The sequence below is a fragment of the Ziziphus jujuba genome, chromosome 2 (assembly GCF_031755915.1).
Source record: "Ziziphus jujuba cultivar Dongzao chromosome 2, ASM3175591v1".
NCBI lineage: Eukaryota > Viridiplantae > Streptophyta > Magnoliopsida > Rosales > Rhamnaceae > Ziziphus > Ziziphus jujuba.
The window spans coordinates 3,128,603-3,154,425 of NC_083380.1; the positions used below are offsets into that span (position 1 = coordinate 3,128,603).

At 36.4% G+C, this 25,823-nt stretch overlaps 2 protein-coding genes and 1 pseudogene across 3 annotated transcripts; all 3 read right to left on the bottom strand.

Annotated features, from left to right (window-relative positions):
* Positions 1 to 893: 893 nt before the first annotated feature.
* LOC107417488 (phenylacetaldehyde reductase-like) lies at positions 894 to 8,815 on the bottom strand. Its single transcript, XM_016011115.3, has 6 exons — positions 8,698 to 8,815; positions 3,183 to 3,352; positions 2,857 to 3,048; positions 2,373 to 2,535; positions 1,517 to 1,703; positions 894 to 1,038 (listed from the first exon to the last, which is right to left on the bottom strand). The coding sequence occupies exons 1-6, from the start codon at positions 8,813 to 8,815 to the stop codon at positions 894 to 896; spliced, it is 975 nt and encodes a 324-aa protein (XP_015866601.3).
* Positions 8,816 to 12,977: 4,162 nt separating this feature from the next.
* Positions 12,978 to 15,891, bottom strand: LOC107429171 (phenylacetaldehyde reductase). 2 transcript variants are annotated; one of them, XM_060815156.1, is made up of 6 exons: positions 15,633 to 15,890; positions 14,960 to 15,129; positions 14,670 to 14,861; positions 14,200 to 14,362; positions 13,814 to 14,000; positions 12,978 to 13,286 (listed from the first exon to the last, which is right to left on the bottom strand). In XM_060815156.1, exons 1-6 carry the CDS (start codon positions 15,748 to 15,750, stop codon positions 13,145 to 13,147), a joined length of 972 nt encoding a protein of 323 aa, XP_060671139.1. In that variant the 5' UTR covers positions 15,751 to 15,890; the 3' UTR covers positions 12,978 to 13,144. The 2 variants fall into 2 exon arrangements, with proteins under 2 accessions (XP_060671139.1, XP_060671140.1); XM_060815157.1 differs by lacking the exon at positions 12,978 to 13,286 and adding an exon at positions 13,616 to 13,652 and having other exon boundaries at positions 15,633 to 15,891.
* A 6,803-nt stretch (positions 15,892 to 22,694) lies between these two features.
* LOC107429161 (receptor-like protein EIX2) lies at positions 22,695 to 25,823 on the bottom strand (annotated as a pseudogene).

Genomic DNA, 25,823 nt, shown 5'->3' on the forward strand with positions numbered 1-25,823 from the left:
TTTTGTTTGAGATATTGTCCAAACATGGCAAGTCAAACAACTTTGAGGACTTCAGAAAAGGAAGTTGATTCAGTGGCATCAAATTTTGGCATTCCTTACATCCTACCAAGATCAACGTGCCAAGTCTTGTAAGCAAAGGAACCCAACTTGGACCTGTAACACCACAGTAACAACTTAAAGACAATTTTTTAAGATTTGGGTGTGGTTGCACGTGGAGGTAGAGGACAGAAATGCAGAATCTTGTGTGGCACACTCAACTATTGGAAACTAACCTTAAGATATATATTGTTGGACCTGCCTTTTACTAGCCATAGGGATAAGCGGTGATCTAACATTAAGAACTTCCAATAATCCCTCAGATTTTTCAAGTAAACAGAGTTTCAAGTTCATCTATGCTTCATAGATTGATGCATTTTGGATTTTCCTTAAACGTTGGAAGCTCAGTTCATTTTATTCTCCATACAGCGAAGCTATTATGATTGAGCTTCTCAGTTTCCACTGGCATTCATGGTGCTAATATAATGAATTTCCATAAGGATGAAAACTTGTACAAAGTTGTTATTTCCTACAGTGATTTGCACTTGTACATAATAAGAAACTCTTCCTACTATTACTAAAAAAACTTAAAACCAGCTAAGTGATAAAGAATATTGGACCCAAATGAAACCATTTTGAGATAAACAAGGAAGCTAGGGAGCAGGTTGAAATTACCTGACCGTTAACATATTACAGAAGACTGGGGTAACAAAACAATATATGTTCTATCCGTTATTGTTTTCAAACATATCACTGGGGTAACAAAACAAGATATGTTCTGTTATTACCCAAAAAAAAAAATATAATACGTCCTGTTTGTAATTGTTTTCCAACATATCTTGATGAAAGACATCAATCTAAAAATTAACAAAACCTTTCTTCTTTATGCTTTCAACAGTGTCCTTAAGACTCACTTCAAAAGGAATGAAATTCACACCCAAACTTTTTGCTTTCTCCTTGGATACTTGATAGATTGGCAATAGGTGGTTGTCATCTTCACATCTGCAAGCAATGAAAATCAGAATTTTTGTTGTGCTTCAAAGTTTATCACATAGCAGCAGATTTCATTTAGGCACCAAAATAAATATGATATAAGAGGAATGCAATCTGATAAACATGATAAGAAATGCAATCTGACATTGAAACTGTGTTTCTGTGTGTATATTTGTGTTCCGTTATCTTTCTCTATTCTAATGCTGTTTATCTATTTAATACATGGAATGCAAGTTTTGAATACAAATCAGGGGAAAGTAGATTAGTATACTTAGCAGAAAAGTTAAACATAAGCACAACCAAGTAGACATACATCATCCTAGAGGCGTTTACCATGTAAGGTAAAAGTTCAGAAGCTCCCATCAGGTAAAAAGGAACCCGGATCCTTAACATGACTAGATATGAAGTAATAAGCAATATAGATCAAGCCTGACTGCTTTTGAAAAATGCAGCAGAGAAGCTATAATATTTGCAAATGTACACTTACTTTTCAGGAAGGTTCAAGGAAGGGTAGAGTTCTTTTAAAATCTTCAAAGCATCAATAAGGTGTGCAACGCATTGAACTAAACAGTATCTTCCCCTGGCAGATGGAACATCAAATGCTTGAACATGTGAATAAGCAACATCTCTAACATCAACAAATGTGTAAACTTCATTGGGGAGTGTTTGAGCTCCTGCACTTAAAGACCAAAAAAAAAAAAAAAAAAAAGCAGAAACGGAAACTAGGTTCTATAGTCAATAGTGTTGAGTAGGAAGCCTGCTTGTTGTTATTAATATTATTATTTGGGTTGTTAATTGGCTATACTCATAATTCCACTTTGGCTCTTAAACTTTTTTTATAAATTTTTTAGGCATTTTACTCCTTAAACCTTTTAAGGTGTAATTTGGCCCTTAAAACTATTTTCATATCATATAATACATTTACTAGAACAATAAAAACAATGACATCATAATATTAGACAATCTCACAAGATTCCCACATGTTGCATCAAGTGCATTAAATATCTCGAGATTGCTAAAAAGTAGACAAAATAGCAGAAGGACCAACGTGCACGAGAAAAAAACAAAAAAGTGTACGGGAACAAAGTGCATCTATGGATATGGTTCAAGGACTAACAGAGCTAATAAGTTTTCTTTTTTAATCATATATTTATACTTTTATGAAGCAGCGGGAAATAAAGGTGCGCAAGTTGATATAAATGTCAACGTCCAAAGTTTCAGGCACTCTTGAAAGGTCAAAGTATCTATATATACATCAGCCGTATCAAGAAAAGTGGTTCTAGCTTTGCATCAAATTCTGCCTCGTTCATGCAAGAAAAAGGATTAGTTGCAAGACGGTGTACCAGTTATAAGATTCAGAATAGGCTTTACAGAGAGGTTAATAGTTGGCTGCAAGAGAGGACCAATCACAAGCGCTGGATGTAGTGTGACCAAGTCAATCCTATTTTCCTTTGCAAATTTCCAAGCAGCCTCTTCAGCTAAAGTTTTTGATACCATATACCAAAACTGGGAAAGAAAGAAAACACATATACAGCACGGTGAACATATAGGAAAACTGATGCATAAGTTACTTAATTTTCACTCACCATATCCTAGCTAATAGCAAAAAGAACTAAAAAAGAGATCCAATTACAATGATATAAGATTTATATACTATAACCTATTTTTGCTAAAATCATCATTGACTATAAATTTCTAATAAATGGTATCTTAAAAAAAAAATGTTTATGTGAGATATTCGTTGAAGTAAATTAACAAGAAAGTTGGAAAGAGATTATTAAAAATAATAATAAAAATAAAAAAAATCTTTAACATATAAATATGCACCTTCTGCTGCTCACAATATACAGGATCTGAAAACCAGGTCTCATCGACAACCACATCAGAGCTAAGAGGTTTTCCATTGAAAGCAACTGAAGCAATGGAAGATGTTACTACCACTCTCTTTATAGAAGGGACTTTTACACATGATTTGAGAACGTTTAGTGTTCCCTTCGCTGCGGGGTCAATTATTTCAGCCTGAAAATCAATAAAATACGGTATAAATCTACTGTTACTAGGTGAATGAAAATCTGAAAAAATAATGTTAAAGCATTGCAGTCTCTGTTTTAAAATTTCATGATGGAATTGATTGTAGAGCTAATATTATTAACCTGTGGATCATTGGCTGAAAGGAGTACAGCCGATGCTGCATGGAAAACACCTTCACAGCCATCGACTATAGCATCGAAAGCCCCTTCATCCAATAAACCAGCTTTAAACAAATGTAGTCTTTCCTTAGCTCCATCGAGGGAAAGCAGGTGTTCTGTCTTCCTTGGATCGTCTGTGACATACATATCCAGAAATAGGAGTTCAATTGGGATTCCATATGCTATGAAGTCCAGCCGCACCACCACTGCACTGACAGTGTGAAGACTGCTCAGCCACCATCTTTGACAATGGCCATTGCTGCATTTAACACCAAACTCCAACTTGCTCAACAATTATGGGCTACTGTTAGAAGCTGTTGAAGATTGTGGCCATGCAACCGACCTTGTAAGCCTACAAATAGGTTCATCCCGTTGCATGCAAGGCAAGCCAAGAGAACAAGATCAATATCATCCCAAGTGAGGAGTATTGAGAGTAAACTCCGAGAGAGAGAGTGTTTAAGTTCTAGAGAGAGCTTGAGAGAAGAGTGAGCAATTCCAGAGAGAATTTGACAGTGTAGAGAGGTGTTCCACGTAAGAATCCTCCACGAGAGAAGTTTTTATTTTTGTATTCTATTTCCAAGAGAGTAATAGAGAGAGTAATAGAATTCTTTTTATTTTTCTTCTCATATTTCTTCTCTAAAGTGGTCAAAGAACCACAACAAGTGGTATGAGAGCTCCAGGTCGAGAGCTTGGGTTCAAAATTTGAAGAAACAGAGCCTCTGTTCTTTAAGTTGGTGTTTCGAAAAGTTGCTCAAATAATTAATTTGACAATACCAGGTGAAAGTACTCGACGAGAAGAGAACAACCAAGTTCGCCAAAGAGAAATGCAGAGCTTCACGCGCCCACACATGCCGTCTGAAATTTTCTGCAGCAGATCACGCGCCTCACTCAGCCACGTCATTTGCCACGCTACCCGACACGTCGTCAGCCACGCAATTGCCACGTGTTGACACGTCAACATAGTCTGCCATGTCATCAGAAGTTTCTGAAATTACGGAACAGCCCCTGAATTGTTGGAAATTATAGATTGGCCCCTTAGTTTCTGTATTTACAGGTTGACCCAGAATTTTTATGAAATTACATTTTTGCCCCAAAATTTCTGGTAATTATATTTTGACCCCAGAAGAGTCAAGTCCACCATTTTCGGCAGTTCCGGACGCAACGGTTAACTCCGTTTTTCCAAATTCGGCTCCATTTTTTGTCAAGCCATAATGTCAATGGAAGAATCATCTTCGGGAGCTATGGTTAAGCTCACTGCCATAAATTATACACTTTGGAGACCTCGGATGGAAGATCTCCTCAATTGTAAGGATCTGTTTGATCCTATAGAAGCTAAAGGAGAAAACCTCAATCCCAGCAAAGAAGTAGAATGGAAGAAATTAAACAAGAAAACGATCAGTCAGATCAGGCAATGGATCGACCACAGTGTCTTCCATCATGTAGCGAAGGAAACAGATGCATATGCCCTTTGGACAAAATTGGAGGACATGTACCAGGCTAAAATTGCTCTGAACAAAGCCCTGTTGCTTAAGCGATTGGTAAATCTAAAATTACAGAGTGGAACTTTTGTAGCCGAGCATACCAGTGAGTTCTAGAGCTTGGTAAATCAACTATCTGCTGTGGATTACCAACTAGGGGATGAGGATCAGGCATTCCTACTTCTAAGCTCTCTTCCAGATAGTTGGGAGACATTGGTAGTCTCTCTCAGCAATTCGGCCCCGAATGGCAATCTTACTATGTCTATGGTTAAGGATGCCCTATTTAATGAAGAGGTCAGGAGAAAGGACATTGGCATGGATCAGTCACATGCCCTCGTCATAGAGAGAGGAAGACAGCAAAGAGGTGGTCGAGATAGGGGGAGAGGCAGGAGCAAGAGCAGAGACAGATCTACAGATGGTAAAAAATCATCATATAAGTGCTATCATTGTGGCCTGGAGGGTCACATGAAGAAGAACTGTAGAAAGTTGTTGAGAGAGCAGAGACTACAAGGTAATCAGCTGAAGAAGGATGGAGAGACACTAGTTACTGTTACAGGAGAAGTGGCGCTCTGCTCCACCGAAGAAGAGACATGCCTTCATATATCAACCCAAGATGTTGAGTGGGTAGTCGATACTGTAGCATCCTACCATATCACTCCACATAGAGATTTCTTCAAAACGTACAAAGCAGGAGACTTTGGTACGGTAAAGATGGAAAATTCCAGTTTCGCAAAAATTATGGGAACTGGTGATATTCAGGTAAAAACAAATGTTGGTTGTACAATAACTTTGAAGGATGTCCGTCATGTTCCAGATCTTCGGCTTAATCTACTTTCGGGAGCAGCCTTAGACAAGTAAGGCTATGACAACTACTTCAGCAAAGGCACATGGAAAATGATGAAAGGTGCCATAGTTGTGGCCCAAGGACATATTTGTGGAACACTGTACAAGACTCATGTGAAGATATGTGCAGATAGCATCAATATTGCAGAAGGAGAGGCGTCTCAAAATCTGTGGCACCAGAGATTCGGTCACATGAGTGAAAAATGATTGTCCACTTTGGCAAGGAAGAAGCTTATCACTGTTTGCAAGAATGCTGCACTAGATCCTTGTAATCACTACTTGTTTGGTAAGTAACATAGAGTTTCCTTCAGTTCCTCTGCATCGAGAAGATCAGAGTTACTTAGTCTGGTGCACTCTGATGTTTGTGGTCCCATGGAGGTGGAATCATTAGGTGGCAACAAGTATTTCTTGACCTTCATTGATGATGCTTCTCAGAAGGTATGGGTATATTTCTTGAAGACAAAGGACCAGGTATTGGATTACTTCAAACTGTTTCATACCATGGTAGAGCGTGAAACAAGAAAGAAGCTAAAATGTCTTCGCTCAGATAATGGAGGCGAGTATACTTCCAAGGAGTTCGATGCCTACTACAGAAGACACGGCATTCGACATGAGAAGACGGTCCCTCGCACCCCACAACATAATGGAATAGCTGAAAGAATGAACCGAACCATTATGGAAAAGGTCAGAAGTATGATCAGTATGACTAAGCTGCCAAAGCCATTCTAGAGAGAAGCTGTTCATGCCGCCTGCTATTTAATCAACAGATCACCGTCAATACTGTTGAATTTTGAAATTCTGGAGAAAGTGTGGTCGGGTAAGATTCCCTCCTACTCTCATTTAAGAGTGTTTGATTGTTTAGCTTATGTACGTGTATCCAAGGAGCTCAGACAAAAGCTCGATGCAAGATCTACTCCATGCATCTTTATAAGATATGGAGATGAAGAATTCGGATACAGGTTATGGGACCTAAAAACAAAGAAGGTTATTAGAAGTAGGGATGTAGTATTCCATGAAAACTAGACAATGGAAGACATTGAAAAGCCCAGAATGTCTCCTAATTGCAGTTCTAGTGCCGAGAATTTTGGCCCTAATCCAGCACCAGCACAAATAGCCACAGAGGATAATGAGGTGCATGAAGATATACCATAAGCAGACCAGGAGGAAGAAGGGGATAATCAGTACCATATTCTTCAGCGGTAGGAAGTCTGATGTATGCAATGGTGTGCACCAGACCAGACATTGCTCACGCAGTAGGTTTGGTCAGCAGATTTCTTTCAAATCCTGGAAAAAAACACTAGGAAGCAGTCAAATGGATTCTCAAGTATCTTAAAGGTACAACGAAGCTGTGCTTGTGCTACGAGGGAGGTGATCCAATCTTAGAAGGCTATACAGATGCAGATATGGCCAGAGACCCTGATAATAGAAAGTCTACATCAAGTTATCTCTACACTTTTGTGGGGGGAGCTGTGTCATGGTGGTCAAGATTGCAGAAGTGTGTTGCTTTATCCACTACTGAAGCAGAGTACATTGCCGCAGCGGAAGCGAGTAAGGAAATGTTGTGGTTAAAGCGTTTTCTCACAGAATTGGGCATCAAGGAAGAAGACTACAAGATACATTATGATAACCAAAGTGCCATGGATTTGAGCAAAAACTCAATGTATCATTCCCGTACAAAGCACATTGACATCCGCTATCATTGGATACGCGAAGTAATAGATCAACAGTTACTGAAACTAATGAAGATCCACACAAAAGAGAATCCAACAGATATGCTAACAAAAGTTGTTGCTCAAGAGAAGCTGAAGCTATGCAGAGACATAGCCGGAATGGATGGCAGATGACCATTAGTTTAAACGCGGCTGGAGGGGGATAATTGTGAAGTCCAGCCGCACTACCACTGCACCGATAGTGTGAAGACTGCTCAGCCACCATCTTTAACAAAGGCCATTGCTGCATTTAATACCGCACTCCAACTTGCTCAACAATTGTGGGCTACTGTCAAAAGCTGTTGAAGATTGTGGCCATGCAACCGACCTTGTAAGCCTATAAATAGGTTCATCCCGTTGCATGCAAGGCAAGCCAAGAGAGCAAGATCAATATCATCCCAAGTGAGGAGTATTGAGAGTAAACTCCGAGAGAGAGAGTGTTTAAGTTCCAGAGAGAGCTTGAGAGAAGAGTGAGCAATTCCGGAGAGAATTTGATAGTGTAGAGAGGTGTTCCACGTGAGAATCCTCCACGAGAGAAGTTTTTATTTTTGTATTCTATTTCCAAAAGAGTAATAGAATTCTTTTTATTTTTCTTCTCATATTTCTTCTCTAAAGTGGTCAGAGAACCACAACATATGCAACAAACTTGAATAATTATCTCCATGTGCTTTCTTTCAATTTCAACAACAGAACATCATACCCTTTGACAAGCTTCCAAAGCCTACAACCACACTAAATTCTAGCCTCAATTCCTTCAAATTGGGCTGAATTTCTAATAGTATTAGGAAAACGTTCAAAAGGATATATACATATACATATACATATATATATATTTCCTTTCTTGACCCTGGTACCTAAACTTTGCACCGATTTGCGATTTTCCTCTGAACTTTGCAATTCTTACCTATGTCCCCAAACTATTAAAAACTTTGCAACTATTGCCTATAGTCATATGTACGGGGGCATTGGAATTTCACATAAGTTTGAATTTCTGCAAAGTTTAGGAGGCGTATGTGACAAGTGCAATGTTCATGGGACCAACTGAAAATCGATATAAAGATCAAAAGGCATAGATATAAATAACATATTTTTGGACAATATAGATGTAAATTACCTTCCTTTGTTTGTTTTTCTTTGTTTTGTTTTTATTAATTTAATTTAATTATTTTGCTGTTTCGTTTCTTCACCCCCCCCCCCCCCCCCCTCTCTGTTTCTAACACCCAAATTAAAGATTTAATTACAAAACCATAAGACCAACATTTTCTGAAATTCAATAGCCAGAACACATACATACACCACAGCTTGCTCTTCAGATTCAATGCTTTGGGATTTACCTTTCTTCTATCTCAGTAAACAACAATCAAAACCCACAATTTACCATTAAAGTGGCTTTTGAAAATTAAAATTCGGACAAGGCAATTAAAAAAAAGGAAGAGTAAAAAAACCAATTTGGGTCTCGAACAGAAGCTTTGACAGCGTATCCACGTTCCAATAAGAGCTTCACCACCCACGAAGCTATGTAACCGGAAGCTCCTGTCACGCACACCACCTTTTGCTCTCCACTCATGGTTCTTCCCTCTCGCACTCTCTCATTCTGTGGTAATTATAGGAAAGCAATGAAAGCCAACGAACGTTTACCAAACTCATGCACTAAAAAACGTTGTCCTATATACAGGTCACCTACTAAATTTTCGGTACAAATTTTCCTTTTTTATATCCTTTTTGTTATTGCTTTGTAAAGAAAAAATCCAATCAGCATTGGAATATCATTGAATAAAAAATTTGTATGAACATAACAATGAATTGAAGTCTTTTAAGTAGAAAAACTCCACGTGACAAAATGACAAAAAAAGGGTCCTATCTTTGCTGTTACACTTTAGTCCTTTTCTAAATTTGTTACGTGGGCCATCTGTCAATTCCAAGCTCCGGACCATTTGTCAAAGTTTGGTCAATATAAATGTCAAAAAGAGCATGAGTAATTTCAAATCCAACTTAGTAGAACATCTCCTTTACAAAATATACTATGTATGAAAGTTTAAAGTATTTGGATTTTCCTAAAAATATTATGTATGAATATTGGTGGAGGAAAATTCAACTTGTCATAACGGAATCAGAGAGGAAACTAAATTAGGAGTAATACTCAAAATTGGTACCTCCAAAGTACATGGAAATTAGACAAATATCTGTTGGATGAAAACAAAACACCAAAAGCAAAAACAGAAACAGAGCAGCAAAATAGAGAGCAAAACAACCGAAGAAGGAAAAAAAAAACTACTGCTGGTTTATTTAATGGTTCTCAGCTTTTGTGGCTTGCAGCATACACAAGAAACAAAAACATAACAATATTTATACTAATAATTAACCCTACCTACATAAAACATCATAAAATTACCATAAAAGAAATTTTTAAAACTTGGAGTCTAAGTAACTAAAGCCCACAAAATTAATTATTAAAAAAAACAATAAAAAATCAAGTTTATATTTCAACAATATGTATGTTCTGTCCACTCAGAATTCAAGTAAACAGAGTTTCAAGTACTTCCACTGTGCTTCCAATTTCCAGGGTTGATGAATTTGGATTTCACTTAGAAGTTGGAAGTTGAATTCATTTTGTTCTCCATGCGGTGTAGCTAATATGATTGAGCTTCTCAGTTTCCACTGGCATTTATGAGGCCAAAATCATGATCCATAAGAATGAAAACTTGTAGATAATAAGAATCTCCTGCTGTCATCACCCACGAAGCTATGTAACCGGAAGCTCCTTTTACGCACACTACCTTCTGCTCTCCTCTCATGATCCCCCTCTCACTTTCTCTCTCTTTGCTCTGCTCTGAACCTTCTGTCTAGGTGGTGTGCAAAGTAGATTAGATGTAAAAGGCCATTGACCAAACCCATTTTCAAGTCAACTACTAAATTTTCACTACAAATTTTTACTTTTTGTGGTTTTTTGTTTTTAAAAAAGAAAAATTCCTGTCCATGTTGCAATCATTGAATCAAAACTTGTAATAACATAATAAATGAATTGAAGTTTTTATGGTAGGAAAACTCCATGTGGCAAAATGGGAAAAACCGATCCTATCTCGTCCGTTTACAATTGTCTTTTTGCCAATTTGCTACATGACTGTTTGTGAAAGTTTGGTCAATGTATATGCTAAAAAGATAAGCATATCCGAATGAGAAAATGTAATTTCAAAGCCAGCTTTATAGGACATTTACTTAATAGAATATGCTATAGAAAGATTGATCTGCGTATTTGAATTTTCCTAAAATTGGAAGCATATATGAAGTACAACGACAGTCAGAATGAAAATGATAATTGAATAGTGGTGGAGGAAAGCCCATCAACTTGTCATGATTATGCTGTAGGTTAACATTTTTGTATCTTATTGAGTGCCAAAAACTAAAATAAAAGGAAAAAAATGATAATTAATTGTAGTACTTGCCACCTTAACATCACCTCCATCACCATTAGAAAATTCATTTATTGCACAAATGCAGTTGCCAATTGAAACCTCTTAAATATCTTTTCCAACCAGGTATTACCAACAAAAAAGAAAAAGAATGCAAATTGAAACACAAATCCAAGGAAGTGTATTAAAAAGGAAGATAATGCATGCATGAAGCTATAAATTATTACAGATTACCAGAAAAAGCAGATGATTAAGAATGATGAATGGTAGAATCAGCCGAATACAAAATCAAGTCCAGAAGGTGAACAACCTTATGCCAATCCTCCCTTATTTTCCTCTGACATATTTGAGATAAGATTTGGGCACTTAGTAATAGAAAGTGATTGCAAAGAGCGGCGCTGATAGATTCCTTGTGGTAGGAATGTCAATTGTTTCAAGTTTAGAAAAAATTTCGACATGTCTAAGTGATCTGAGGTTGCTGAACCATGTATTCTGGAATAGCCATTAATCAATCTTATAGCCATGGATAGTAAGATCTTGTACAGTGATGATGTGTGGAGGTCATGCAGTAGAGTTTCCAATTGTTGAAGCTCCCAAAGATAGGGACCATGGAGGCTCTCAAGACCTTCCTACATATTCCCATCTAGGTCAGCAATCTCTCGGCAATTCTTAATTCATAGATGTTGAATATTAGGAGACAAGTACTTTAATTTTGGACAATAATGAATCCACAGGGATTTGAGAAAAGAGAGGCACCTTTAGCCCATCTGGAAGAGATTGTTCATCCTCAATGCTAGAAATCTCAATATGCTTCAAATTTGAGAGAGGAGACGCTTACTATACTTATTAGCATTGTTTGTTTGAAAGGCAGCAAGTGTTATTTTAACCCAAGATCTTACTGATATGGGTAAAGTGGCATGGAAGTCAATTTGGGGCAGTCCCTGAAAATTAGATCAGAAAGACAAGAAAATGAAGGTAAACAACAGCTATCAACTTCTTCAGTCTTCACCATCCAGTACCTAGACGATCCTTCCACCATCCCTTTGGATTAGGCAAGTCTCGAAGCTGGACGTTTTTCTAAGTTTGATAGTAGCGCTGTTGGTGATGCCAAATGTTGTTTGAAATATACTTCAAAGAATGCAAGTCAAACAACTTCAAGGACTTAGACAAAGAAGTTGATTCGGTGGCAACAAATTTTGGCATTTCTTACATCCTACCAAGACGAATGTGACAAGTCTTGTAAGTCGAAGGAGACTGACTTGGAGGTGTAAAACCAGAGCAATAACTCAATGCATTTCAGATTTAGTGTGGTTGCAGGCTTTCCAATGTAATTTCATAATCAACAGCCCCATTTGCATCAGCATCATCACTTCTATGTGGCCAAAATGACAAATGACTAACATCTTATTTTTCCTTTATTTTTGCATTCTTATATGCCATGCTATCATCTTTTCCATGTCTTAATTTTTCTAATAGCCAGTTCATTAAGCGCATCCTCCTTACTATTTTGCAGCTAAGGGTAGAACCAATGGGGTTGTCCCAATATGAAATTTTTAAATTTTTATTTTTATTTTTTGCAGAAATCCAACGTGAAATTTCTTAAAAGTCTTGAGGTTAGTTAATTCTCCCGGTCCATGTGGGATATAAATCAAACCATCACATAGATCATTCTCAAGATGTCTGAGATTGACTAACTTCTTGAAGTCTCTTGGGAATTCTTGTAAACAACTGCAGCATGATAGTTTCAGTGTTTGCAAATTCCTTAGCTTTGTGACAGGAAAATAAGATCTTAACATATGCAAGAACTCAACTCATACCATATCATACCATATGTCTAATAGTCGAGGTAAGAATTTCACCAATTCTAGCTAAATGCAAAAATACAAGTTATTTAAGAACAGGGTAGTGATAGTGTGTAGCCCCACGGAAATGGTGTTTCCTTCTTCGAAATCAGATTTTCAGTTTATTTAGCTCCTAAGAGATGGAGGGAAAAGACTAAATGAAGAATCTTTCATGGCCCACTCAAGTACTTCCAATAATACCTGGATTTGAAGTAAACAAAGTTTTAAGCACTTCTCCATGCTTCCTAGACTGATGCATTTGGATTTTCCTAAAAAGCTGGAAGTTCAGATTATTTTGTACTCCATGCAGTGAAGCTAACATGGTTGAACTTCTCAGTTTCCACAGGCATTCATGGGGCTAAAATCAAGTTCCATAAAGCTGAAAACTTGTACCAACCTGTTATTTGCAACAGTGATACACGGCTTGTAGATGATAAGAAACTCCCACTTTTACTGAAAAACTTAAAACGAAGCTAAATTATAAAGAACATTGGAGACAAATTAAATAATTTGAGAGTAACAAGGATGCTAGAAAACAGGTTCAAATTACCTTTCTGTTAACAAATTACAGCAGACTGGGGTAACAAAACAAGATATGATCTACTTGTTATTGTTTTCCAACACATCTTGTTCAAAGACGTTGATCTAAGCATTAATGAAACCCTTCTCCTTTAGACTTTCAACGGTGTCCTTAAGACTCACTTCCAAAGGAATGAAATTCACACCCAAACTTTTTGCTTTCTCCTTGGATACTTCGTAGAGCATGAAGGGCTTGTCATCTTCACACCTGAAATTAATGAAAAACAGAATTTTTTTCTACTTCAAAGTCTATTGCATATCAGCAAATTTCATTGTAAAGAAGAATAACAGATAGAGAATTTTGACCTAATATGTGAGGAAAGAAATCCAATATACATTATAATGAAACATGAAATCGTTTGAGCAACCACCAAGACTGCTTGGTGATTGCAAAACCCAATAAAGCATGGAAAGTATTGGAATTGTGTTTCTGTGAGTTTATTTTTGTGTCTCATTATCTTTCTCTCTTTCAATGCTAGTCATCCATTTAACATATGGCAAGTAACGCAAAATTCTGAATACACACCAGGGACAAAACTGTATGACAGTAGATTAGTATACTTGGAGCCTTAGCCTAGAAAAACACAATCACAACCAAGTAGAAACACATTATATTTACCACAAAAAATGACCATGAACTGACAAAAACTAATAAGGCAAATAGGTAAAGCTTGATTGCATTTGCGAAATGCACCATAGAAGCATGACTCTTAATACTTGCAAATGGAAACTTACTTTTCTGGAAGGTCCAAGGAAGGGTAGAGTTCTTTCAAAATCTTCAAAACCTCAATCATGTGTGCAACTCGTCCAGATAAACAATATCTTCCACTGGCAGAAGGAACTTCAAATGCTTGAATATGTGCATATGCAACATCTCTAACATCAACAAATCTATAAACTATGTTGGGAAAGGTTTGAGCTCCTGCACCCAAAAGAACAAGAAAATAGCAGAAATGGAAAACAAGGTTCCACCAGCCGTCAATGTCTAAAGTTCAGGAACTCTAGAAAGGTCAAAGTATCTATATATATATATATATATATATCTCTATACATCAGCTGTATCAAGAAAAGTGATGATGCCTCAACTCATGCAAGAAAAAGGATTAGTTGCAACAGGGTACCAGTTGTAAGATTCAGAATAGGCTCCACAGAGAAGTTAACGGTTGGCTGTAAGAGAGGACCAATCACAAGTCCTGGATGTAGTGTGATTAAGTCAATCCCATTTTCTTTTGCAAATTTCCAAGCAGCCTCTTCAGCTAGAGTTTTTGAAACCATATACCAAAGCTGGAAAATAAAAATATATACAGCACAATAAACATATAGGAAAATTGACGCATGATTTCCTTTACTTCTCTGTTACTATATCCTTGCTAACAGTAAAAAAGAACTAAAAAATAGATATAAATAGAAATGATGGCTTTATATTCTATGCTGTTTTTACTAAACTCATCATCGTAGTATAAATAGTAGTGCTATAAATTTTGCATAAATGGTGTCTGAAAAGAAGTTTATATAAGATATTCTGTGGAAGTAAATTGATAAACTTAGAAAGAGATAATAAAAGCTTAGCCCATATTGATATAGTACACACCTTCATCTGCTCACAATATGCAGGATCTGAAAACCATGTCTCATCAATTACCACGTCAGGGCCCAGAGGTTTTCCATTGAATCCAACTGAAGCCATGGAAGATGTCACAACCACTCGCTTTACAGAAGGGGCTTTTGCACATGATCTGAGAACGTTTAATGTTCCCTTCACTGCAGGGTCAATTAGCTCTGCCTGAAATTACAAAATTATGCATAATTATATAAGTAATGGACTAACGAAAACCCAGGGAAAAAAAAAAATGTTTAGGGCATTGCAGTCAAAGAATTAACCTGTGGATCATTGACTGAAAAGGTTACAGGGGATGCTGTATGGAAAACGCCTTCACAGCCATCAACTAAAGCATCAAAAGCTCCTTCATCCAATAAATCAGCTTTAAACAAATGTAGTCTTTCCTTAGCTCCATTGAGTGAAAGCAAGTGTTCTGTCTTCTTTGGATCATCTATGACATACATATACAGAATCAGGAGTTAAAAACTGAGATTTCATATGCAATAAACATGTGTAATTAGAACTTGCTCGCAGTCAAGCCATTCATTTCCATGTGCTTTCTTTATGTTTCAACATACAGAATACTATACCCTTTGACAAGCTATTATCAAAACATAAAAACCTCAATCAATTTCAACTCTCAACTCCATCAAATTGGGGAGGAAAAAAGAAAAAAAAAAAAAAAAAGAGACAATATTATTTTTAAGGTTTTTGTTTTTCTTTTATTTATTTATTTATTTTTTTCATCACCCAAAACAAGGATTTGACTACAAAACCACAAGACCAACATTTCCTCAGATTTTATATTCTCGGTTTTATTTTGTTTTACATTTTTTTCCTAACAATAAACAACAAACAATCAAAACCCAGGATATGGAATAAAAAACTATTTACGAGACTAATTGATATAAATCTGAAGAAGCCAATAAAAAAGGAAGAGTAAAGAAAACCAACTAGGGTCTCGAACAGAAGCTTTGACAGTGTATCCACGTTCCAGTAAGAGCTTCACCACCCACGAAGCTATGTAACCGGAAGCTCCTGTTACACACACCACTTTTTGCTCTCCATCCATGATTACTCTGCTCTCTATGCTTTGCTCTGTCTGGTCTGGACCATTTTGTCAAAGTCTGTCGAAGATGGGTTGACCAGATGTTGTACTTAAGAAAGAAAAGATACGATGTAAATGGTCATTATTGTCCGAACAGAACAGATCACCTACTTAAATTTTAGTACGAATTTTCTTGTTCTTTTTTTTTAAGATAAATATTCCCATCCGTATTGGAATCATAATTATTGAATTTGGTAATATATATATATATATATATTAATCAACTGAATTTTTATCTTTTTCTTTTTTTGTTCAGTAGGAAAAGTCCATTTGACAAAATAAGTAAAAACGTTCCCATCTGACAGTTTTACACTTGTCTTTTCCTAAATTTTACTACGTGTAGTAATCACTACCTTGCTCAGCTTTGGACCATTTTGTCAAAGTTTTGGTCAAGAATATATAGCATTTATAAAAGGGAATATACGGTATTACCCCCCTTAAAATTTGATTTAAATATAATTCATTTCTTTTAATTTTGAAAATTTAATGAACTGCTTTTTTAAGTTTTAAAATGTCACCACCTTTCCTCTCTTAATGTCTCATGAAAATAGTAAGAAGAGCATATTCCACAACCAAGTATCATTGGCAAACGAGTAAACATAAATTCCATAAGCTTAAAAAATTGCTTATCATTTCCTGCTATAGTGATTTGAACATAAGCTATATAAAATAACTGTTGGAAGATTCTGTACATATGTGTTTGATTATGTGTTTTTTTTTTTTTAAAGTAGTCATGAGCTGTACAGATATTTAGAAATCAATTTTATTTTATTTTATTTATATTTAGAATTAAAGGGATTTATTATCTATTATGTATCCTAGAAAAGGTTATAAAACCTAATGTACAGAAGCATAATAAAATATCCCATTATTCACATTTTTTCTGTTTCTATTTTATATGGTATCAGAGCAGGTTAAACCTATCTGTGAAAAAGTGTGGTGCCGTGAACAATACCTACGTAAACAGTAATCATACATGAACAGTAACCCCATGTGAACAGTTCCTCTCATAAATAGTACTTTCTGCGTTTCTGCACTAAAAATGTCCGAAATCACATCCAATTTTCAGCCCCAATCTTCTCAATCTGAGCCTCAGATTGCCCGGAATTTACCTGAAAATCACCCTTTTTAGATCACTACAATCTGACTAAATGGTGACAATTTTCTCCGGTGGTCACAATCTGTTCGAATGTATATCAGAGGAAGAGGGAAAATTGGCTATATCACAGGAGACACAAAGAAGCCCAATGTGAATGATTTAGCCTATGCTATTTGGGATGCTGAAAACTCCATGGTAATGACATGGTTGGTTAATTCTATGGCTGAAGAGATAGGGGCAAATTATCTCTGCTATTCTACAGCCAAGGAATTATGGGATAATGTCTCACAAATGTACTCAAATTTAGAGAATCAATCCCAAGTTTATGAATTAACTCTACAACTTGGAGATATTCGCCAAGGTGAGGACTCTGTGACTAAATATTTTAATTCTCTTAAGAGAATTTGGCAGGACCTGGATTTATTCAATGATTATGAGTGGAAGTCACCGGATGACTGCAATTACTACAAGAAGATGGTGAATGTTGGCCGAGTCTTCAAGTTTCTTGCAGGTTTAAATGTTGAATTTGATGAGGTTCCTGGCCGGATTATTGGAAGGAACCCTTTGCCCCCAATTGGTGACGTCTTTGCAGAAGTACGTAGAGAAGAGAGCCGGAGACAAGTGATGCTAGTGAAGAAGATTGCAAGTACAACCGGACCTGTGGAAGGATCAGCCCTAATTATATCCAAAGCCCAAGTCAGTCGAAAGTCATTCCAAAATCAGCGGGTTGGAGACAAGTATAATCTACGCTGTGATTACTGTGGGAAACCTCGCCATACTCGAGAGAATTGCTACAAGTTGCACAGCAGACCACCCATCGGAAGGATGACCAAATCTGGTAAACAGCGTTTACCCTTAGCAAACGAGGCAGAATCATCTCCATTCAGTAAAGAACAACTAGATCATCTTCTTAAACTTCTAAAATCTTATTCATCACCTAATACTCTTGTTGGTTCTATGGCACAAACAGGTAGCAATTCTTTGGCACTCTCAGTTCTAGGAAAATCATATCCTTGGATCATAGATTTAGGGGCCTCTGATCATATGACAAGTTACTCTAACCTGTTTAGTTCCTATTATCCTTGTTCTGGTATTGATAAAGTGAGAATAGTTGAAGGTAGTTTGTCATCTATTGCAGGAAAGGGAAACATTAAAATTTTTGAAAAAATTACTCTAAAATCTGTTTTACATGTTCCAAAACTTGCCTGCAGTCTTCTTTCTGTCAACAAACTATCTAAAGATACTAATTGCTCCATTCTCTTCTTTCCTTCCATTTGTATTTTTCAGGACCAGAACTCGGGGAAGATGATTGGAACTGCTAGAGAGATAAATGGGCTCTACTACTTTGATGAAACTGCTACTGGTAATAAAAAAGTTCATGGCCTAAGTAGTACTAGTTCAAACCCTGTCTATGATCAAGTTATATTATGGCATAAAAGATTAGGATATCCTAGTTTTCCATATCTTAAATATTTATTTCCTAAATTATTTAAAGGAATTGATTGTTCGAAACTTCATTGTGAGTCTTGTCATTTGGCTAAAGATCATCGAGTTTCATTTCCAATAAAATCTTATCTTGCTTCAAAACCATTTTATTTGTTTCATAGTGATGTTTGGGGTCCTTCTAAGGTTACTACACTTTCTGGCAAAAAATGGTTTGTAACTTTTATTGATGACCATACAAGAGTGTGTTGGGTTTACTTGTTGGAAAAGAAATCAGAGGTTGAACAAAGATTTAAAGAATTTTTCCTAATGATTGAAAATCAATTTCAAACCAAGATTAGTATTTTAAGATCAGATAATGGGACTAAATACTTTAATAAATATTTAGGAGCATTTCTGACCCAAACATGTATTATTCATCAATCAACTTGTCGTGATACACCATAACAGAATGGAATTACTGAAAGAAAAAATAGACATCTTCTTGAGGTAGCTAGAGTCATCATGTTTTCTATGAATGTACCTAAATATCTATGGGGAAATGCAATCCTAACTGCTTGTTATCTAATAAATAGAATGCCATCTAAAGATTTCAAATATGAAACACCTTTACAGATTCTGAAAACCTTTTTCCCACATCTCGGATAACTCTACAAGATCTTGAACGGAGACCTAAAGGAAGAAATATATATGGACCTTCCACTCGAATTTGAAGAAAGTCTTGGAAGAGGCAAAGTTTGCAGTTTAAAAAAATCCTTATATGAGTTGAAACAATCACCAAGAGCTTGGTTTGAACGATTTAAGGATGTAGTAAGGAGGCACGGATTCTCACAAAGCCAAGCTGATCATATTTTATTTTTCAAGAACTCCACCGAGGGTAAGATAGCGGTTTTGATAGTGTATGTAGATGATATTATAATAACTGGAAATGATCTGTTCGAGATTAACAAGCTGAAGAATAAGCTTGAGGTTGAATTTGACATTAAAGACCTCGGAAAGCTTAGGTATTTTCTAGGGATGGAGTTTACAAGGTCCAAGGAGGGAATTTTCATCAACCAACGAAAATACATTCTTGATTTGCTCAAAGAGACAGGGATGACAGGTTGTAAAGCTACAGAAACTCCAATAGACCCAAATGTGAAGCTAAAAGCAGCAACAACAACTGAGGTGGTTGATCGAGAACGCTATCAAAGACTAGTGGGAAGGCTAATCTATTTATCGCACACAAAACCTGATATAGCTTTTGCAGTAAGTCTAGTAAGTCAATTTATGCATTCACCTGGATCTACTCATTTTGAAGCTGTGTTCAGGATTTTGAGATATCTAAAAGGAACTCCGGGAAAAGAACTTTTGTTCAAAAATAGGGGTCATCTCCAAGTTGAAGCCTACACAGATGCAGATTGGGCAGGTGATATAAATGATACAAGATCTACCTCAAGCTACTGCACTTTGATAGGAGGGAATTTGGTCACTTGGAGAAGCAAAAAACAGAATGTTGTAGCAAGGAGTAGTGCAGAGGCAGAATTCCGCTCTGATGCACATACGTTTTGTGAAGTGTTATGGATCAAAAGACTCCTAGAAGAATTGAAGATTCCTACACCAGCACCTATTAAAGTCTATTGTGATAACAAGGCAGCTATTTCCATAGCTCATAATCCAGTTCTACAAGATAAAACAAAACATGTAGAAGTGGATAAACATTTCATCAAGGAGAAGATAGACAGCGGTGTGATATGTATGTCTTACATACCCACCATGAGCCAAGTAGCGGATGTTCTTACCAAAGGACTTCCTAGAGGGCAGTATGAGAACTTAGTTAGCAAGCTTGCCATGAGTGATATATTCATGCCAGCTTGAGGGGGAGTGTTGGAAGATTTTGTACATATGTGTTTGATTATGTGTGTTTTTTTTTTTTTTTAGGTAGTTATAAGCTGTACAGATATTTAGGAATCAGTTTTATTTTATTTTATTTATATTTAGAATTAGGGGATTTATTACCAGAAGAATCCAAACCAGCTTCAGCTTCTGGATATGGATTATGGAGATCCACTGAAATAACAGCTCCAGTAGTGTTCTCACAGCTTATTCCCCACCACTGACAGCAGTTGCTTCCCTCCCATGAAGAAAGCCGGTTTTCAGGATCATGAAGTCCATTCTTGAAGTCAGTAAGAGCTTCTCGGTCAAAAGCATTGTCTCTAACTAACTCCATCAGAAACCTTTAAAAACTATGTTCTCCTCTGTTGTTCCGATCAATTCACTTTCGGTATTACGTGGTGATGACAAATAGTATTAACCCGTTATGAATTTGTTGACAAGCAGGTTCTTTTTCCAAGCCAATGAGGAAATCGCTTCCTTTTCTTTTTCTTAGCTCTGTTGGTGAGTGGTTTCTGCCAGATTCTGTGCAGAAAATGATAAACTATACAAAAAGACTACAACTAAATCTAATAATGATCATCAGCTTCGTTTTTCAAAAAATTGTTGCAGTTTATTCCACAAAAGGCTTTTACTTTAATAATGACATTTGGCATATAGTTGGAATTGGTTGCATCCTTAATACCCTTTTGATTTTTCAAACCTGCTTTCTCTCTTTTTCTTTCTCTGCAAATGGAATATAGATTTGGAAAGCCCCACAGAGTGATTTAGTAGAAGAAAATGGGCATAGCATTTGATTAAAATAAAAGGTACAAAAAAGAAACCTTTAAAGCATTCTCTAGTAGGCATTTTTATTTTCAATGGCTTAAGTCTTTGATATAATATAAAACTGAAGTACGCTTCGCTCAAAGATTTTATAGGCTTCATTCAAAGATTCTATCATTCCCAATATGAATAAGGAACTAGAAAATCCTACTGAAATTCTCAATCCAACACTAAAGATGTAACCAATATTATGTAGAGCATCATCATCATCATCATCATCATCATCACCTAGACAATTTACAGTAGGTGGAGTAGAACTCAGACGATCTTCTATTATCATATCTTCTTACCAAATCAATAAGGAAGCCACTGAGAAAATTCCATGAGATAATGCAATTGAGTCTATCTGATATCGGTGTAAATTTTTTTATTCTTAGCTTTCTTGGTGACAAAGTTCCCTGCCAGCTTTTATGCAGAATACAAGAAAGACTATATATTACTTGTTTAATATAGATAATAATGATCAGCTTCATTTTTGCAAATTGTTTGCAAGTTCATTCCACAAAGCAGGCTTACTTTAATAATGACATTCCACAGAGTGATTTAGTGGGACATGACGTTACAGCATTTGATTAAAATAAAAGGTAATTAAATGGACCCTTTAAACCATTCTGTAGTTTATACTATGACGTTTGAAAATTGTTTTTTTAGTTGTTGGGCCATAATCGTCTAGGTTTTACTTGTCATGGCTGGAGCTTAACATAAAAAACTATTCCTTTCCACCCCCTTCAATTACAATCTGTCATGGTTCAACATATGTGGAAATTTTTAAAAAATGATTGATCTAAAGCTATATATATATATATATATATATTTATATCCATCATCCATGTTAACTAATAAATACTTAATTTCTACTTTCACCTGGTAGAATAACATAATCCGTATAAATTTATTTTGGAAACGAAAATTAGACCTAAGCAGATTTTAATTTAAATAAATGAATAAAAGTGGTATTGAGAATGGTTGACAAAGTAACAGAGCCTATATACTACCATAGTAAATCCAAGTAAGAACACATTATTAAGGGGAAAAAAAAAACTAGTTAGTCCTTAAACTTGTGGTTTTATAAGTAACACAAAGTATGTCAACGCCTGATATATACTAGTATTGTTAAGGGAATGATCATAACATGCTAACGAATGCTTAAACTGGCAAATTATATTTATTTATTTTTTTTATCAGGCACTCTGTACTTGCACTCACTCTGTAGCCCATCAAAAATAGCTGTTTGTAAGGCCAGTTATCTCTGAAGTCTAAACAGAGATAGAAAATTTGTTGGACTACAAAATTCTAGTCAGGCTTGTGTACATATACTCCAATTTATTTTTGGGACAACCAATATATAGATATAGTTATCATACAATTTTATACTCCTCTGCTTTTATTGAGATATTGATTTCTTTTTTCTTTTTCTTTTTCTTTTTTTTTTTTTTTTTTTTTCTGTGAAGCAGATGCAAAATTTTAAATTGCAAAAACAAAATACAGAGTTGTCACCCAAAACCAAGTCTTTTTGGTTTGAATGATCATCTTCAAAGTAAATAAAAGATTTATTTGTTCATTCAAGCAAGAGGAAGTTATATGCATAGCTCTTTAAGCTTCCAGTAATTGAAGGAAAATCTGAATACAGAGATCGCCCTTCTTTCTGTAGCCTGATAATCAAGAAACTCTATCTTCCCTGGTGATGCCTTCTTGTCCTCTGTTGTATGGTTCTATCTTTCAACCACAGATATAGAATCCTTTCAACAACATCATCTGCAACATCAAAGTAGAAAACACTCCAAGATTTTCTCATTGCCATTATCAGAATTCCAGCCGCAAATCCCAATCCAATACTCGAAGTAAAACCACTTATCAACAAAGCTGTCACCAGACTCACCACTTGTAGTATACTTATCCGGATCATCGCCTGGACATTTTAAAGTAAGTGGATCACCGCAAAGTCCTGGGTTTCCAGCAAAAGAGGATGCTTCAAAAGTTGTCAAATGATCCTTGTAAGGGATCCTACCTGAGAAGTTCTTGTTTGACAAATTCATGTAGCCCAAAGATGAGAGTGATGCCATACTTTGAGGAATAGCACCTGTGAACTTATTACTTGAGAGATCAAGTGATGACAATTGCTTCAACTCCGGAATCCTCTTGGGAATGTGTCCACTAATATGATTTCTGGACAAGTTCAAAAAAACTAATCCCAATAATTTTGTTATTTCTCCAGGAAGATCTCCAGTCAAATTATTTCCTGAGAGATCTAAGCAAACTACAAGGTTGAGGATCTTGTTGAATATTCGAGACTGGCCTTTCATAGTCAAAACAACATTTTCTTCATAATACTTGCTGATTATCATAGATACCGATTGTAAGTTGAGTGCCCCATAGAATAAATAAATGTTATTGGTTTGGACTTCCGACATAGCTTTGAAATCTCCAAAGCAAGCAGGAATGCTGCCATTCAACTGATTTTCTGCCAAGTCCAGGACTTGTAACGAACTTAAGTTTGATAGCGCCGATGGAAGTTCTCCAAAAAATGCATTCGACCTCAAGATGAGAATCCTCAAACTTTGGAAACCTGCTCCAATCCATAGTGGAATTCTACCCATTAATCTGTTGTTTCCAAGATCCAGAGTTTCCAAACTTGATAAGTTTTGGAAAGATGATGGGAGCTCTCCTGAGAACTCGTTGTCATCTTGGTGCAATGTTTGAAGCATACTTAGCTGACCTAAGGATCCAGGAATATTCCCAGATAAATTGTTCTTACTGAGGTCTAACACCTGGAGCATTGAACTTTCCCCTTTGCATGATGGAATACTTCCTGTTAAGCTGTTATTTGAAAGATCAATGACTTGGGCAAATCTCTTACATATAGAAGCTGGGATTTCTCCATCTATCTGGTTGTTCGAAATAGAGAGAAAACTAACTGAACCATCAAAGTTACTTGGCATAGGACCAGAAATCTATTATTGGACAAATCACGTAAGTCACTCCTGAAAATTGGAAGACTAATGGGACCTTCGAAGAGGTTTGAACTCAAATCAATATCTGGTTAAGAATTAGGAAATGGTAATGAACTTGGTAGCTGACATTCAAAGTGATTAAAGGAAACATTCAACAGTACCGCATTAGGGAAAACTTCCCAAAACCAAAAGGGTATGGTACCATAAATTCTAGCATTTGACAAATCGAAATACCTGATATCCTTTTGTGACTTAAGCCAATGAGGAAATGAAGGACCCAAATGGCATGAACGCATAAAAAGATACAAGAGTTGGATTGGGGGAACCCAGTTGGAGCTGACATTCAAGGCGAAAGAATTTGAAGACAGAGCTAAATAACTTAGCTTGCCTTGTTTTGAAAAATGGGTTTCAGTGACTATACCCATCAAATGATTGGAAGAAGCATCAAAGGTATCCAACTCAGGAAGTTGTCCTAAACTTTCTGGGAGTGTCCCATTTAATTCATTCCTTTGTAGCCACAAATCAACAAGGTTTTGCAGTAATCCTAAAGAATCTGGGATGGGACCATATAAAGAATTAGTGGACAAATGAAGATGTACGAGACTCTCAAGATGGCCCAACCACTCTGGTAACTTACCAACCAAGTGGTTGTCCGACAAATCCAAGTACTGCAAACTGGGTAGTGGCCGCCTGGAAAGGCAATTTTCTGTTACTTCAAGTAGCCCGGGTAAAGTTCCAGTCAAGTTATTACTTGACATATGAAAAAGCATCAGGTTGCAAAGTTTGCCAATGGATCTTGGAATCCCTCCCTCAATATTATTCTTTCTGAGATCAAAGAGAGTGAGGAATGTCATGTTTCCAATGGAACTGGGAAGTTCCCCATGTAGTTTATTGGAAAATAAATTGACTACTTCTATCTTCTCCCATCGTCCCATCAACAATTTATTGCAATTTCCTCTGATATTGTCATTCTCAGCAAGATTTAAAAACTGCAAATTTGGCAACTCGCCAAAACCAAGTGGAATTCTTCCAAACAAGTCACTATTGCTTATATCCAACGTAACAACGCTGCTAATATTGACAAGCCAATCAGGTATTTTTGAATTGAAGGTGTTAAGACTAAGATCTAATACAACAAGAGAAGTTATATTTACAAAGGTAAGAGGTGGAATGGAACCGGATAAACTACAGAAAGATAGATGCAACTCAGTTAAGAATGGGAGTTTGTTTAGTGTCCTAATCCAGTTTGATCCTACCATTGAAAGATTAACTTCATTCATGATTAGATGCCTTAGTGAAACTAGACCTGTTGCCCACTCAAGATTATGAACAAGTAAATCCAACGACTCGATATCAAGATACTGCAAGCTAGAGAGGTTTCCTAAATTTGGAGGAAGTGCACCACTAAACCCAGCATTTGACAGGTTTAGATATTGCAAATCTTTCAAATATCCAAAAAATTCAGGAATCAGATTGTCATTGAATGTGCTGAAACTCAAGTCCAAATGTCTTAAGGACTTCAGTTTTGTCAATGAAGGTCTAATTTCTCCACTGAGGCTCCAGAAGTCATGCCTGCTAGAAGAACCATGTGGATTATGGAGATCAACTGCAATAACAGCTCCAGTAGTGTTGTTGCAGCTTATTCCTTTCCATTGACAACAGTTGCTTCCCTTCCATGAAGAAAGCCGGTTTTCAGGGTCATGAAGGTCAGTCTTAAAGTCCATAAGAGCTTCTTTGTCTGAATCCAAGCAATTCACCATCTCAGCATCAATTCTGGGAAGAAATTCTCGTGCCATAAAGCAGAGAATCAGTAACGTTAATAATGGAATCCATGTAACTGTTTCCAT